General features: G+C 44.4%; 1 protein-coding gene across 1 annotated transcript in view; it reads right to left on the bottom strand.

Moving 5' to 3' along the window:
• The window catches only part of sh3rf3 (SH3 domain containing ring finger 3), a 295,179-nt gene extending 277,501 nt beyond the window's left edge, over nt 1–17,678 (bottom strand). Inside the window, exon 1 of the mRNA XM_033022646.1 lies at nt 16,232–17,678. Within this exon, the coding sequence (XP_032878537.1) occupies nt 16,232–16,591 (360 nt within the window). The 5' untranslated portion in view covers nt 16,592–17,678. The remainder of the gene's footprint in view (nt 1–16,231) is intronic.
• Nucleotides 17,679–18,371: the final 693 nt, after the last annotated feature.

Below are 18,371 nucleotides of genomic sequence, written 5' to 3'. Positions count from 1 at the left end.
ACTCCTGGGCTGTTCTGTTTGTGGGTCGGCTGCAGTAGCCAGGCATGGAATTCATTTGGAGCTTGACAGCTGCAAATGGTAAGGCAGTAGAAGTACCACAGGGAGGAGGGGGGGAGGGAGGGGGGGGGGGGGGAACCTGAGGTGTGGACTGATTTAAGCAAGGTCCAACACAATAATCAGTCACACATCTGTCCGTGTGGTATGCAATCCTGCAAAGAGTCAGAATACAGGCGGGTAATTGTATCTGGATAATCCGGTCGACCTCAATCCATTGTTTTCTCTTCCTGCCAAATATTAGAACAAGCAGCAATAAACTAAGCTGATTGAAATGTTTAACAGTGTTCTAATTTTATATTTCACTTGACAGATTGTTGGCCAGCATAAATTGCGATCTTTGGGATACCGCCATCTGTGCTAATCTAGGCGTTTAAATGTTTCTCATCACTGGGACTGAACAAGGTCCCGACCCAAAATGTCCATAGTGAGGCATTGAATTCATTTGTCTGAAGAAGGGTCTAGCCCCGAAACGTCACCCATCCTTTTTCTCGAGAGGTGCTGCCTGACCCGCTGAGTTACTCCAGCATTTTGTATCTACCAGCATCTGCAGTTCCTTTCTACCTGAAATGTCACCCATCCTTTTTCTCCAGAGATGCTGCCTGACCCGCTGAGTTACTCCAGCATTTTGTGACTATCTTTGGTATAAACCAGCATCTGCGGTTCCTTTCTACCCACAGTGTCACCTATCTATTCACTCCACAGATGCTGCCTGACCTGCTGAGTTACTCCAGCGCTCAGTGTTCTGCTCTGATCAAACAGATGGTTACAAACTTCATAACGATTTGGCATTTGGCACAAATTGTCCTTTAGTCAGATAATGTTGTGAATAATTTAAAATGCATTAAAGATATCCTGTAGTCAGACCTGCGTGACAAAAAAATCTTCACTTTCTACAGCTGGCCAACAATGAACAAGTTCAAAAGCCACCATGGCCCAGCAGAACATTCCCATCCATGCCATCTCAACGTGGGTCTAACTAATCTCATGACATAAATGTGGCAAGAATGTTTTTGTTGAAGAATTGTTGATGTTGATCAAATGGTTGAAAACGCATTTCACTAATACATTTCTCAATCCATGCCTATAATTACATTCACACATGCTTAAGCGCACAAGAAATTCATTTTTGTTACTGGTGCAAAATGCACTGTTACCACACTACAAGCAGGCAGCAGGCAAGTTGCCAATTGCATAATGGCACAATATTGCTTTTCATACAATACAGCTAGCTCACCCCCTCCATGACACACTGGTCAACATGAGGAGTATCTTCAGCAACAGACTGGTTCCACCAAGACACAGGACAAAACTTCACAGGAGATCCTTCTTTCCAGTGGCTATCAAACTGTACCCCCCCCCTCCCCCCCCTTCTATCGTGGGGTAGACTGAGACTGACTCCCCTCTCCCCCTCCCCCCCTCATATCGTATCGTATCGTATATTGTAATATTTTTTCACGCACCTCATTTGTGTTTGTGGTTGATTGCTGTGCGGAAAATAGTTACCATATTTAACCTGCTCGTGTGACATTTCCTTGCTTAGATTTCAATGAGATGATATCGCGCATGAAATATTGACAGTGGACCATCCTCTTATGCATTACTATTAACGTTAGCTACATTAGTTTCCAGGCTGCAAAATCTGTGCTTCAATTGACATCATTGTATTGTATTGTATTGTATTCAAATTTATTGTCATTGTCTCAATTAGAGACAACGAAATGAATTTCCCTTTACAGTCAGTATCATAAAAATAAATAAATAATAAATAATAAAACATATTAAAAATAAAATAGAATTTAAAAAAAAGCACAAACACAGAAAGTCCACGACACAACATAACACAATGGCACCAAGGTGAGGAAGGCACCATAGTCCAGCCAGCCTCCCCTCCGATCTTCCCAGATGTTCACCCGTGGTCGGGGCCTTCCAAGCACCCGCAGTCGCCACCCCGGGCGGCCCGATGCTCAGACCCTCTCGCCGGGCTGATGGAACGCCGACGCCGAACCCCGATGGTGAAAATCCTCCTCAGCGGCCCGGACCCCCCGATCAGCCGCCTCCCACCGGAGTCCACAGCTCCCGAGTCCGCAGGCCGAGCCGGGCAGAGTCGCAGGACCCCACGATGTTTGTCAGCGCCGCCCGCGTTGGGAGCTCCGCGAACCACAGCTCCAGGATGTCGGTGCCGCAGGCCCAGCACTCCGGGCTCCAGACGGCGATCCCCGGTAAGGCATCGCCAGCCCCGCGATGTATCAGCGCTGTCCCGCCGCTGCTGGAGCTCTGGTCGATCCCGGCAGGAAAGGCCGCGCCAATCCAGTAGGTAGGCCGCTGGGGGGGGGGGGGGGCCGAGGTCGCGACTCGAATAATAGTCGCGTCCTCTCCAGGAAGCGACTGAAGGACGGTATCCCCCTTACCGTACCCTCTTCCCCCACATTAAAACATTTAAAAAAATATTAAAAAACACACTTCAACATAACAAAAAAAAACAAAAACACAAAAAGGCTGAAGGCGGAGGCAGCTGGCACCAGCGCCACCGGAAGTAATACAATGAGGGATAATGAATATCATCCCTTTTCGAGCCACATTATGCAACTATCATTCTCATGAACTTGATGATAGTTTTATGAAGTTCATTCCAATGTGTGATTCATATGAGCTTGGTCTGAAGATCCCAAGTGAAACGCCCACAGATTTATGGAGATGTGGGAATGCATAATATAACATACAATAAAAGGCAGTTTAATGAAAGGCACAAAGGATGGGAATCTGTCTGTATGTAGCAGCTGAGACCTTGACTGAGACTTGTGAGTTTCATAGTAAGAATAATTTAAAATGCATTCTTTGGATCCAATTTTTGTCCGTCCATCTCATTCTTTTAATTACTTGGTGGGGAGATTTTAAGTACAAATGGTGTTTACGCTGGCAGTTTTAATTATAAATGTGGACAAAGGAATTTATAATAAAAATGTAGATACAGGAAGATTGCATGACTTAACAATAGGGACTGAATCACATTTGATTACTTTGGTACAGTTATCTGTCAGCTGGACTCCACTGTATGGGAAGATCACGTGTGTAGGCGATTGGTGGTAGGAGGTTGACCCAACGGTGGGTTTATTAGCAAAGTGCACCTTCTGATTATAGATTCTCTCATACTACAAATAGCTTCAATAACAACAAGATGCATTTACGCAGCCCCTTTATTGTACAATTGTTCACGTTCATAAGTGATAGGAGCAGAATTAGGCCATTTGGCCCATCAAGTCTAATCCGCCATTCAATCATGGCTGATTTATCTTTCCCTCTCAACCCTATCCTCTTGCCTTCCCCCCCAAAGCCCCTGACACCTGGACTAATCAAGAATCTATCTATCTCTGCCTTAAAAATATTCATTGACTTGGCCTCCACAGCATTCCGTGGCAATGAATTCCACATATTCACTACCATTGGAATGCTATCAGTCATTTTGGAAGGAAAAATGTGTAAAGAATCAATAATGGCTTTTTTGTCCAACTAGTATGCAATGATGTCATTAGTTTTTAGTTTTAGTTTTAGAGATACAGCGTGAAAACAGGCCCTTCGGCCCACCGAGACTACACCCATCAATGATCACCATTACACTAGCTCTAGCCTACACATTAGGGACAATTTCACACAAGCCAATTATCCTACAAACCTGCACGTCTTTGGAGTGTGGGAGGAAACCGGAGCACCCGGTGAAAACCCACGTGGTCACAGGGAGAATGTGCAAAAAACGTGGTCAGGATCAAACCAGGTCTCTGGCACTGTAAGGAAGCAACTACATTGCTGCACCACTGTGCTAATTTATATGTGCAACCATAAGATTCTTCCATTTATCACCGCCATGAGCCCCACTTGTACGAGTTCTTCAATACCTGCTGTATCTGACTAACACGAGAATTTTATATTTTCTACGTGGAAATAGATTAACAGAGCTAATTATCATATATTCTAGTATAAATAGACAAGATTGAAGTTTTCCCCTTTAGACATCAAGGGAAGGGCATGGGGATGATGAGTGTGGGGTCTGTGTTCTGCTACCTTTGCCCAAATACTGGTGAAGGATGGCCAGAAAATCCTACCAGATGATAAGTATTTTGGACACACAAGAAACTACAGATGCTGAAGGCTTGAGCAAAACACAAAGTGCTGGAAGAACTCAGCGAGTCAGGCAGCATCTGGGAGGGAACAGACTGGCGATATTAAAGAAGTATCCTGACCCGAAATGTCGCCTGTCCATTTCCTCACCAGATGCTGCCTGGCCCGTTGAGTTCTTTTAGCATTTTGTGTTTTTTTTAAAACCAAGTATTTGGGTTAGGTCCTGGGTGGGGAGCTTGCAGAAGATGATAGACAAAGACAGAAACAGCCAGTGGAAACCCATGCGGTCACAGGCAGAATGTGCAAACTCTGTACAGATAGCACCAAGGTCAGGATCGAACCCAGGTCTCTGGCAGGAGGCAGCAGCTCTACCAGCTGCGCCAGGCAATCAGAAGCTCTTGTATCCCCTTTTCTCCCTTCAATTGGACATCTCTCTCCAGCCTTATCAATGGTCACAAGCTCAAGGCAGCACAGTGGTGTAGCGGTAGAGTTACTGCCCTAGAGCGCCAGAGACCCAAGTTTGATCCTGACTACGGATGCTGTCTGTATGGAGTTTGTACGTTCTCCCTGTGACCTGTGTGAGTTTTCTACGAGATCTTCGGTTTCCTTTTACTCTCCAAAGACGTACATGTTTAGCTTGGTCGGTGCGGACTCAGTAGACCGAAGGGACTGTTACCGCACTGTATCTCTAAATTTAACTAAACTCAATAGCCTGTGACCATTGAGATGCCAATGTAATGCAGGTATCCTTGAGGCTGTTCCAAACTAATTTTTCCTACCTGAGCTTGCTCACATCAGACCACCACTCTCAGCACTGATAATCCACTCAATGCTTGATCCAAATATGCATTTATTTTGGTTAGATAATTTAATATTTAATTTTAGTTTCGAGATACAGCGCGGAAATAGGCCCTTCGACCCACCGAGTCCACGCCGCCCAGCGATCCATGTACACTATCCCTATCCAACACACCAGGGCAATTTCCAATTTCAACCGAAGCCAATTAACCTACGAACCTGTTCGTTTTTGGAGTATGGGAAGAAACCGGAGCACCTGGGGAAAACCCACGGGGAGAATATACAAACTCCGTACAGTATACAAGATCGAACCCAGGTCTCTGGTGCTGTAAGGCAGCAACTCTACCTCTGCACCAACAATATTATCAAGCTAAATTGGTCTAATGTACCCATATACATATGGGGGGGGTTAGGGTTGGAAATGTTGTCCAGTTCCCCAGCCCCCCCCCTCCCCCTCCCCTACTTTAGTAAGAGGGAGTCATAACCAAGTACCAAGCCCATACTTTCAATCAGGTAACTTGGGACAGACAAGGCACAAAAGAGCCATTCAGCAAATGGCTGCATCAGCAACTCACGGGATTAGTCTGTCTTTGAAAAACAGTAGATTAGTGCAGACTTTCTTTCACTGCAGTGAACCTTGCAAAAATCTAGACGTCTGTCAATTTCAATCAGGTTGGCTCTGTGCATTTGCAGGAGCTAAAGTAAACTACTACATTGTCCCTCCCTCCTCCTTTTCAAACTGGTGTTTGCACAAGCAAAGACAATAAGTACAGAATATAATTGAGACCTTCATACTCTTTCAACAAGCTGGTTTCAAAGGACTGATAAATTAGAAACCAGCTTGTTAAACCTCATTCAGACTCCCGTGCTGCCTGCCAGCAAGCCAAACACATTTAAAGGCTTTTTCACATGGAAATAACAATCAACTTCAAGTTTATCACGTAAATGGAACGGAATCATCATTGCAGTAACGGTTGCGAGATATGAAGTACTAATTCAATTATTCAATTCAATGATACTTTATTGTCCCATGTACCAAAGTACTGTGAAATACTTTGTTTTTTTGCATACAATACCCAAAGTACACAAAAGAGTCGCCACGTTTCTGGTGCTGACAAAGTTACAGAAAGTATTCATTAGAGTCAAAGATAGACACAAAATGTTGGAGTAAATCAGCTGGACAGGCAGTATCTCTGGAGAGAAGGAATGGAAGAAACGTGATGTTTCGGGTGGAGACTTTTCTTCAGATTAGAATCAGGGGAGAGGTGTCATGTTAGGTGTTAGAGTCATGTTGATCCTTCTTAGTTCTCAGCGACTCCTCCAAATCGCTCCCAATTTCACTAAACGTCAAATGCCAATATATAATACTTTATATGCCAGTTCTGAAATTAAAAAATTGGCTGCTGCTTTTGCTCCCCTTTCAATGACTATATTTTAAAAAGTAATTCATTGGTTGCAAAGTACTGTGCAAAGCCACAAGGCCAAGAAAGATGCTATGCCAATGCAAGAATTAGGCCAGTAATTTTGAGGCTTGGATTTCTACGTATTAGTTAGATTCAGAAACACAGCTTTAGAATTTTTGAAATAATTTGATGCCAGATGGCAAGTAAAGTGGGTTCCAGCTGGATTATGATAATTAAATAGAAGAGAGGGAATGAAAGATGGTGGCAAGAAATATTTAGTTCTATTAGATATTTGTATGATAGTATTTATGAATTCACATTTATTTTCTGAAGCCACGATGAAATGTTTTGAATATGTCAGGTGAGCTTACGTTTATTCCGCCTCATTAAGAACTGAAATCAAATACGGAGGATGCTGGAAATTTGAAATAAAACAAAAAATATATATTGGAGACACAAGGAACTACTGATGCTGGTTTACAAAAATAATGCAAAAAATAGTGCTGGAATAATTCAGCAGGTCAGGCAGCATCTTTGGAGAACGTGGATAGATGATGTTTCCGGTCAGGACACTCCTTCGGACTGGTAGTGGTGGGGGAGGGGGAGGGGGGGAGAAAATTGGAAGAGACGTGGGGGTAGGACAAAGCCTGGCAAGTGATAGGTGGATAGAGGTGGTTAGGGCATATGGTTGGACAAAGACCAGAGAAGAAATTACAAAAAAGTGTGAGATGAAGATAGAAGAAGTGCCGAATTGTGAAGCCAGAAAGGAATATAGGTGGAAGGGGTTGGGGAGGGGGAGAGAGAGAAGTGGCGAAATGGGTGCATATCCTGGTGGGCACAGGGAAAGAGAAGGAGTGGGAAATGGAGAAGCCCTCTGGGACCAGCTCTCACACAAATCTACCCACGTTTATAAAAAGTACTGGGAATACGCAATGTGCCATGCACAGAGAGAAAAAGCCGACAGTCCATAGTTAATGAAAGCTATGACAGCTAAACTACTTTCATGGACATTCTGCAGAAATTATAGCTGAGAAACCCAATTTGACAGATTCAAACATGAAGTTCTGCAAAGCACATGGATAGATTTGAAGAAGTTCTACTCATGATTTAACTCTACAGTATAGTATACAGAAATGAATGCATCCGTAGATGTTCTGTTGGGGAGATTTAGTTTAGTTTAGTTTAGTTTATTGTCACATGTACCGACATACAGTGCAAATGTTTATTGTGTGCTAACCAGTCAGCGGAAAGATTATGCGTGATTACAATTAGACCATCCACAGTGTATAGATACATGATAAGGGGAATAATGCTAAGTGCAAGATAAAGTCCAGTAAAGTCTGATTAAAGATAGTCCAAGGGCCTCCAGTGATGTAAATAGTAACTCAGGACCACTCTCTAGTTGTTGATAGGATGGTTCAGTTGCCTGATAACATGAACCCATCTGCATTGGAATTCTGGAGTAGGGGACTTCACATTTTGAGCACCAAATTGGAGGAGATACAAGCGGATAACTTCACTTGGAAGGAACCCCTGTGTTTCTGGATATTGCAGGACTGACATCCTTCCAGAAAGCATAACATAATGCACAAGAATGACAGAATAGTGAAATAAATAACCACTCAAAGTTGGAATACCATTTTACATTGTTTTTAGAGATACAGTGCAGAAACAGCCCACGCCAACCAGCGATCACCCATATACTAACATTATCCCACACGCTAAGGACAATTTCCGGAAGTCAATTAACCTACAAACCTGTACGTATTTGGAGTGTGGGAGAAAACCGGAGCACCAGGAGAAAACCCAAGCGGTCACGGGGAGTACGTACATATGGACAGCACCAGTAGTCAGGATCGAACCCAAGTCTCTGGGGCTGTAAGGCTGCAACTCTACTGGTGCGCCACTGTGCAGCCCAGTGGCATTTAACTTCTAAAAATATGCTTCTCAATTCTCAGTTAGCAATACTTTTATACATTCACTCAAAATGCAATATGAATTACTGGATGCATTAATGAATAATAGAAAGTTCTATGTACCTCATTGGCTTGAAGTTTATTTTCACAACTTCAGTCGAAGTGTTATGCAAATGATGTTGAAAATGTACTTAACCTGGAATACAGCAACTTCCTTCAATTCCTATCTATATTTGCCCCAAATGAAAAATGTGACTCCTCGTGGGATTTTTGTTTCCCAAAGCACCTTAAAAATCATCATAAATCTTCCCTTGATGATGCCAAATTTTCACACAAAATGCACCTGCAGTAAGATTGCCGACCTCATTACTTTAATAAAAATAGATCTTCTTGACCTTGCAAAACATCACGATTTACTGGAGACACAAGGAACTGCCAATGGTTGGTTTACTAAAAACGACACAAAGTGCTGGAGTAACTCAGCAGGTCAAGCAGCATCACTGGAGAACAAGGATAGCTGACAATTTGTGTCGGGACCCTTCGTCTGACTTTACCAAAAGGTTTTTCCCCTGAAACCATGTTATTTAATGGGGCAACAGTCAAACAGCATTTTAGTCCTCACTAGGGTCTGTGACATCCTGCAATCTCAAAACACAACCTCACACATACCTTGGGCAAAACAAAGAGAGAGGTCCCTACCCGAAACATCTCTTATCCATTCCTTCCACACGTGCTGCCTGGCTTGCTGAGCTCCTTCAGCACTATGTATTTTGCTCAAAATCGCAGCATTTCCTTTGTGCCTCACACATACATTTCTAGCTTCTAGAATTGTTCCCAACAGTTGCGGACTCAGCTACATCCCAGTTTGCTGCTCACCATTACATTGTGAAAGTTACCCAAACTCCATACTCAAGGAGAAAACACTTGGTCCACACTTCTCATAGTCCACAAAAACAGGCAAACAAAAGCAAAAAAAAAAAAATAGCAAGCAATGCATTTCCCTGCATTGAAATGTTTTCCCAAAATATATGCATTCAAAGACCGCATTTGCATCATTACAGAGACTGTCCTGGGTACCTCCTGCCAGGATAGCTTAGCGATAGTAACTAACATGCCTTCTTCATTCAGCCTGTCCAATGTCCAATAGCTTGCTCAATGTTCCTTGAATGCCTTCCACCATTCCACTCCCATCACAGCTCCCAGTGAGCCGCGCTGGGCGGCATTAGTTCCCGGCGAGCCATGACCGTAGCTCCCAGCGAGCCATGACCGTAGCTCCCAGCGAGCCATGACCGTAGCTCCACAGCAGACCTGGCTCGCCCGCCGCGGAACCGGGAACCAACCTGGAGTCGTCAGACGCTCATCTCCTGCTCGACCCTGAAGACCCGGAACCGGGAAGAAGGGTGGAGGGAGTCGACGATGGTGGCGGATGCTGGATAGGGGGCCGTTTCGAAGATGGTGGCGGAGGGAGGAAATGATCAGTGTCGCCATGGCAATGAGCTTTTAAGGCCAAGATAAAGCTGCAATCTTATGAAGTTTAAAACTTTGTGGGCACCAGAAACATGGCAACTCTCTGTGCACTGTCTCGATGAAGTACACTATTACATTGCATTTGTTGCACTTTTGTACTTATCCAAGATTTGTGCATATCTATAGTGTGATTTTACTGGATTGTATGGAAAGCAAAGCGTTTCACTATACCTAGGTACATAAGTAAAGTGACAATAAAGTATCAGCATCATCATTACAGCATCCATTTATTCTGTAGCATCACACCCAGGTGGCAGGAAGAATATTGCTTTTTTTGCCATTTGTCACTTTAGGAACTGGCTGCAAAACACAGCAGCTACCGGACTTAATGCTCACAGTTGCACAGGATTGTTATGCTGAACACACCAAAGTCAGTTCTGTTCAATGCTGCACTGGGCAAACCAGAAACATCTGTGATCTTCACAATGAAGTCTTCAATCTTTCACAAATACCTTTAGGGTGATCTACAGTGCTGTCTTAACACCATTAAAAGATGGTAATGCAATTTTCTAGTCTTTGTAATAACCTTATAAATGTCACAAGGCACTTCACACCAGTGTTATACAAACTTTTACACAGAGGATGGTGGGTGCCTGGTACATGCTGCTAGGGCTGGTGGAGGCAGATACGATAATGGCATCCAAGAGGCTTTTGGAGAGGCACATGGATATGCAGGGAATGGAGAGATATAGATCACGTGCAGGCAGATGAGATTAATTTAACTTGGCAGACACAGAAAGCTGGAGTAATACAGCGTGTCAGGCAGCATCTCTGGACAAAAGGAATAGGTGACACCAGGTCAAAACCCTTCTTGCAGTTTGAAGAAGGATCTCGACCCGCAGCGTCACCAATTCCTTTTCTCCAGAAATGCTGCCTGACACGCTGAATTACTCCAGCCTTCTGTGTCTGTCCAGTTTAAAGTAGCATCTGTAGTTCCTCCCTACAGAGTTTAACTTAGCATTGTGTTCAACAAATACATTGTGGGTCGAAGGGCCTGTTCATGTGCTGTATTGTTCTGTTCTATGTAAAAGGAAAGATGGTCAAAGAGACAACATTTAGTGCATGTCTTAAAATGAGGAAACTGGTGCAGGAAGGTGTAGGGAGGCAATTTCAGAGTCTAGGCCTGTGGTAATTGAAGGCACTATGCCAGTAATGGAGTAATTAAAATCACGCTCGGTTGAGTAGAACTGAAAGAGTACAAATGTCTAAGAGACAGGGGAGAAGATTACACTGCGGGAGAGTCTAAGCGGTCTTTGAAAACAAGGGTGAGAGATTTATAATTGAAATGATGCTTATTCAGGGTGTAATGAAGGTCAACAATCACATTGGTGATGGGTGAATGAAACTTGGTGCCAGCCAAGAATCAGGCTGTAGAATTTTAGACAACCTCAAGTTTACATTGGAGGCTGACCAGAAAACTGTCGGAGCTGTGAAATCTAGGAATTACAAGCACTAACGTTTTTATGTCTTCAACCTTGACCCAAATACAGCCCAAGATGACAATCCTATTCATTCCAAACCACACACTACCCAGATCCTGTTTCCTGACATTAGCACAATTAATCCCAATTTATGGGAACAGTCTATTCAGATGAAATAATTGCATTAAAGCAACCTCAAAATGTGATTATGCCGATAAATGAAGGAATACTGGGGGCCTCAATTAAAGTAACATCATTGAACAGAATGAAGTAAATTCAAACACACACCTGTCACCAGCTGTGCTGTGATGAAAGGGGAGGAGAAAGGTTTCTCTAAAGGTCAAAAGTAAATTCACACATATCTGTCAATCTCAGGACTTTATTACGAAGGCACAAATTGACATAGTCAAACACAGGCTGCGGTAGAGCAAAGATGTTACATACTGGGTAGCTTGCAAACAAATACCAAAGTATATGCAAACAGTTAAAATAATCAAGAAGCGACCTAATAATATTGCAGTGACTAACTTTGAACTCAGTGGGAAGAACAGTTGCCAAATCTTAGTTCATAAGTGATAGGAGCAGTAGTCTACTCAAATCTACTCCGCCATTCAATCATGGCTGATCTATCTTTCCCTCTCGACCCCATTCTCCTGCCTTCACCCCATAACCCCAACACCCTTCCTAATCAAGAATCTGTCAAGCTCTGCCTTAAAAATATCCATTGGCCTGGTCTCCACACCCATCTGAGGCAATTCATTCCACAGATTTACCACCCTCAGACTAAATAAATCCCTCCTCATCTTCTTTCTAAAGGTACATTCTTTTATTTAGAGGCTATGGCCTCTGGTCCTAGATCCTCTCACTTATGGAAACATCCTCTCCACATTCACTCTATCCAGGTCTTTCACTATTCGGTAAGTTTCAATGAGGGGTCCCCTCATCCTAAACTCCTTCTAAACTCCTACTAAAGTGAACAACCCTTCTCTGAGCCAGGTGAGGGAACTGCCAAATCAATTTAATTCTCATCAAAAATTAGTCAATGAACAGTGTGTTCCAGGTTTTCCTGTACAACTCATTGTTTAGATCTAAACTCCCTTGCCCAATAATTCAGCTAATTTATCTCAAAGGCAATAGTGAAAAATGTGAAATCCCACGTTTGATCTCTTGCCTACACATTAATTGATTTCAGTGAGAGCAACATGTTGCATTTAACACTTGCCCCACGACTGATACTGGTGGTACATGTAATAGGTCATTCAATTACGAGCAGAACAAGGGTTTGGCCACAACCTCCTCTGTGATCACGAAGTGTCCTAACAATTGCTTTTAATGCTCATTGTTCAGCTGGGGGGGAAAAGTGCCTGAGAACTGCCATCTGACAGAACAAATTTAAATCCTACATTCAAAATAGTATTTGTACTACAAGGGAATCAGATACAAGGAGCCCTCTCACGAGAGTGCAATAAATGTTAGCAATGTATTGCAATGTATTTAACAGATTTTTTCACCGCCAGATGGGGGGAAAAAAATATTTTTCCATTGCTCCAGAAAAGATACTTTGCATCGTTCAGTAACCTACGGATATGAGAAATATGAGAAAAACATTTTTCACACAGAGAGTGGTGAATCTCTGGAACTCTCTGCCACAGAAGGTAGTTGAGGCCAGTTCATTGGCTATATTTAAGAGGGAGTTAGATGTGGCCCTTGTGGCTAAAGGGATCAGGGGGTATGGAGAGAAGGCGGGTACAGGATACTGAGTTGGATGATCAGCCATGATCATATTGAATGGCGGTGCAGGCTCGAAGGGCCGAATGGCCAACTCCTGCACCTATTTTCTATGTTTCTATGTTTCTACTCCAAAATGTGAAATTAGTGTGTGACCAACTCTAATATCAATTGATTATTTTGGTCCATTCTCCAGCATAACTTCAAATAGGGTCATAATGAAATGAATTGCTTAAAGATCAACAATATGTTTGCAATATTTGACCAGTGAGTATATAAAAATAAAATTTTAAGTTGTTTGTGAAGTGCAGTTTCAGAGAAAATAGTAAAGATTATGGCAGGTAACAAAGAAAATGAGCTTCCAAACCAGATTTAAGAATATCATGGATTATGAACTGCACAATTGCAATTGGAATAATTGAAATCAAATAGTGCTTCAACTCAACAGTAAATGTAATCACATACAGGCATGGTGGGAGTTTGGGATCCCATTAAAAAAGATAACATGCCTGCTGCCTAATTCAAATGTGGATGATGAAATGGATCCATTGCTAATACACCCCAAACATTACAATTACCAGTAGCAGATGTGGCAGGTCTGGTACTAAACCATAAATCATCTTCTCAGTAATCTAGGGGGTAAAACTACTGTGAAATTACAATCTTAGTACTGATAATAACCACTGCATGTTTTCTCTAAGCAAAATAACCAATTAGAAGCATTGTAAGTAATCCATATTAAAAAAATTACAAACTGTGAGTTTTAGTTTCGATCATCGGATATGTTATCTGATCAGATATACATTGCAGGTCACAATAATTGGAAATCTATCTAAAATACACATGTTGGTCTCTGCAGATGCATTATTGCAACAAAAGGTTACGAAAAGTGCTGGGGTATCTCAGTGGGTCAGGCAGTATTTCTGGAGAAGACGGATAGGTGACGTTTCCTTCAGACCCTCCAGCTCTGACGAATGGTTTCGACCCAAGTCGTCACCTGTCCCTGTTCTCCAGTGATGCTGCTTGACCCGCTGAGTTACTTCAGCACTTGTCCTTTTCTGTATTAACGGGCATCTGCAGTTCTTTGTTTCTACATTTTTGCAACAACTTTGTCAATTGTAATTCAAGTTAACATTCTTTCCTAATATATCAAACATTTTCTATGTGCATAATAACATGTGATACTTTTCATCATTGAAACCTGAAGAGAGTGCAACTGTGTGATTGCCACAGATTATGTTTTACTGTTAATAACCTTCAGCCAATGGCTGCTGGCATGTAAACATAAACAAGGCCACCTATTTATCCATCGCAGGGGACAGACTTCTGACCGACTCCATCGCAGGGGACAGACTTCTGACCGACATACACTACAAACCAACTGACTCACATGGCTATCTGGACTACACGTCTTCCCACCCTGCCCCCTGTAAAGACTCCATCCCCTACTCCCAATTCCTCCGCCTACGCCGCATCTGTTCCCAGGATGAGACGTTCCACACCAGGGCATCGGAAATGTCCTCGTTCTTCAGGGAACGGGGTTTCCCCTCCGCCACCATAGATGAGGCTCGCACCAGGGTCTCATCCATACCCCGCAACACTGCTCTCTCTCCCCATCCCCGCACTCACAACAAGGGCAGTGTCCCCCTAGTCCTCACCTTTCACCCCACCAGCCGGCAAATACAACAAATAATCCGCCATTTCCGCCACCTCCAATGTGACCCCACCACTCGCCACATCTTCCCATCTCCCCCTATGTCTGCCTTCCGCAAAGACCGCTCCCTCCGCAACTTCCTTGTCAATTCTTCCCTTCCCTCCCATACCACCCCCTCGCCGGGCACTTTCCATTGCAACCGCAAGAAATGCAACACCTGTCCCTTCACCTCCCCCCTCGACTCCATTCAAGGACCCAAGCAGTCGTTCCAGGTGCAACAAAGGTTCACCTGTATCTCCTCCAACCTCATCTACTGCATCCGCTGCTCTAGATGTCAGCTGATTTACATCGGGGAGACTAAGCGGAGGTTGGGCGATCGTTTCGCCGATCACCTCCGCTCAGTCCGCAATAACCTACCTGAACTCCCGGTGGCTCAGCACTTCAACTCCCCCTCCCATTCCCAATCCGACCTCTCTGTCCTGGGTCTCCTCCATTGCCAGAGTGAGCAACACCGGAAATTGGAGGAACAGCACCTCATATTCCTCCTGGGTTGCTTGCGTCCGGATGGCATGAACATTGAATTCTCCCAATTTTGCTAGCCCTTGCTGTCTCCTCCCCTTCCTTAACCCTCGAGCTGTCTCCTCCCATCCCCCCGCCCTCGGGCTCCTCCTCCTCCCTTTTTCCTTCCTTCTCCCCCCCACCCCCCATCAGTCTGAAGAAAGGTTTTGGCCCAAAACGTCGCCTATTTCCTTCGCTCCATAGATGCTGCTGCACCCGCTGAGTTTCTCCAGCATTTTTGTGTACCTTCGATCTTCCAGCATCTGCAGTTCCTTCTTGAACACCTATTTATCATTGTTGTTCCTTCATGCATACCTGATTCTTTAAGAGGAACATTTATATAGGGGGGGGGGGGGGGGGGGGGGGGGGCAATAGGGGATGGGTGCCTTCGCAACCCACATCACTTTCCTATTACTTTACAGCTTTAGCATCCTATTTCTCTAGAATGCTTTTGTGGGTTTCATTGATACCAAATGGCAATTTTCTGACTGAGCTGCTGAAAACGTTACACCAATCCCGCAGATTGAATGGATCACAAATGTCTCAATCTTTGCAAATTACTGAGATACTGTCGATTTGATATGAGATGTTGCACAATTCACATTTTTAATCTATGACTAAAATTATTTACATTTTTTAAATAAGATGCTTGTACATAAATATCATCTTATGCAAACTCGTTCCTGAAAGTTCCGAAGGGGAAATATACACAATGACTAAAACTGAAATACCTAGGAAGTTGAAAACTGGAAAACCAGGGTAACTGGGTCAAACATTATTAAATCAGATGTTATAGTCTCTGTGGGAATGTTAATAAAAATTAGATATATCTCATGAAAGATCTGACTTAAGGGTCAAACCCCAAATTTAGGCATGTCAAGCTATCGAACATCACACAAGAGAACGTACTCGTAAATTCATAGGTTATAGGAACAGAATTAGGCCATTCGGCCCATCAAGTCTACTCTACCATTCAACCATGTCTGATCTATCTCTCCCTCTCTCTCTGGTTACAACAGCACGGTAATAAGATGATTGAAACCACCAGCACATTACCTTTCCCGGGGAACTGCGATTAGTCGCGGCGGAGTGGTCTTTTTGGGTTGTCCCCAAGGAAGTTGAAACGGGGCAAGCTGCACTGCCCGGGCCAGAGGTCGGGGCTGACCGTCCATTTCTCGGTCTCTGTTTAATCCCATCCAGTAACCTCACCAGCAGTATGTTGGCCGGCAGCTCGTCCACGCCGCAGTCCACCAGGATCCTGCACTCGGGACACCGCAGCTCGTTCCTGGAGCTGACGATTTTCTCCAGGCAACGCTTGCAGAAGGTGTGCTGGCAGGGCAGCACCTTGGCCGTGGTGTCCAGCCGCTCCAAGCACACTGAGCACTCTAGCAAGTCTAGCAACGAAGACTCGTCCATCTTGAAGCATTGGTCTGGGGGGAAGGAGGGGTGAGGGGGGAGTGGGGTCGGGGAAGTGGCAAGACCTCTTGCCTGTTACATCCTCCACTAAGCCAGATGCCGGTGATCTCTGAGGAGCTGCATTTTTGTTGGGTTGGGGTGGGGAGGGCTGAGAAATTCAGAAGCCCCGAGCAGCAACCGGTTACAAGCCGCTTGGTGCTGGGAGCTGACAGCGTGGAACCATCTCCGCCAGCTTTCACCACATCATCTCATCAGTCATTTTATTCACCTCCGATGTTCCAAACCACTGAAGCCCCAGATCTCTCCCGCACACGGGCAGATAGATGATCTCCTCTGTACAAGTTCGAGAAGTCGATTGGCGCGGATGCAACATAAATACTGATGGTATAAATTATTATCTTTAAAGAGCCAAAGAGAATAATTTAAATTTCTAGTCCCCCCCAAAAAAACCGACCGTGTATCTTTCACTGACACTTGCAGATCCAACCCATGAAATCTTCACCAACTCACTCAGGCCCACGATTCAACTGGAATCTGTTTCCTTAAATCTCCTCTTCTTTAACCCCATCAATAACTTTGTTACATCGTTAATTCAAAATGATCCGAAGCCCATCACAATACAAGGCACTTGGAAAGTTGCGCGAAATCAGAGCCTTTAAAGAAAATATCTGATAGGAAACGCTGGTTTCCTCTCCCAAGTTGCCCGTGCTTGCCGGACGACGATCTTTAAAATTGTGAAATGAAATGTATTTGCCCCGTTAAGACCAGGCGTTGCATCTCGGCGGCTTCGACCCCCGGCCCCGGGTAGCTCGATACTAATTGGAAACAGGTCGGATGGTGAACGACAGCAGCACCGACATTCCAACCGCGACACCGCCGGCTTCAAACTCCGCAACAACTCCTGGCGCTTGGGGTCAGCGATCACAAGTCGTTGCTAATCCTCGCAGGCGATAATTAGCAGGAGAGCGGCAGCGAACTTGTCAAGGAGCCGGCGTGAGGACCGCTGCCTCCACCGCGGTCTTTCCACGCTCCCTTCAACATGTCAATTTCTTAGCCCGCGTGTGGATTTCTTCCCTTTCAGCCTCAAACGGCGTCAGAGAGCGGAAATGCGTCCAACTGCAATCAACAGTTACAATGAACCAAATGCTGGGTCGCGTCGCCCTCTTGAGGAGAAAGAGGAGGGTATTCCAGACGTTTCCGTCTGAAGAAGAGTCCCGACCCGAAACATCACTTATCCATGTCCTCCGGAGTTGCTGCCAGACCCGCTGAGCTACTCCAGCACTTTGTGTCTTTTGTGTTGTAAACCTGGATCTATAGTCCCTTGTTTCTACATTCTCAATTGGCACGAAGGTTTTACTAGGGGGGGAAAAGGCGCATTTATCAGTTTGTCTTTATCAGTCTGAAGAAGGGTCTCGACCCGAAACGTCGCCTATTCATTCTCTCCAAAGATGCTGCCTCCCTCACCCGCTGGGTTTCTCCAGCATTTTTGTCTACCTTCGATTTTTCCAGCATCTGCAGTTCTTTCTTAAACATTTATCAGTCTGCCTGTTAGTTCCGTGTGTTCTTGTGAAATAAAAAGACAAAAAGTGCTGGAGTAACTCAGCGGGGTCAGGCATCATCTCTGGAGAACATGGGTAGGCGATGTTTCGGGTTGGGACCCTTCTTCAGACTTTTGGTTCCCGACCTGAAACGTCACCTATCCATGTTCTCCACAGATGCTGTCTGACCCCGTGAGTTACTCCAGCACTTGGTATCTTTTTTTTGTAAACTAGCATCTACA

The sequence above is a fragment of the Amblyraja radiata genome, chromosome 6 (genome assembly GCF_010909765.2).
Source record: "Amblyraja radiata isolate CabotCenter1 chromosome 6, sAmbRad1.1.pri, whole genome shotgun sequence".
Lineage (NCBI taxonomy): Eukaryota > Metazoa > Chordata > Chondrichthyes > Rajiformes > Rajidae > Amblyraja > Amblyraja radiata.
Note: the sequence above shows the minus strand (reverse complement) of the source record. Positions and strands in the feature narration are given on the sequence as shown.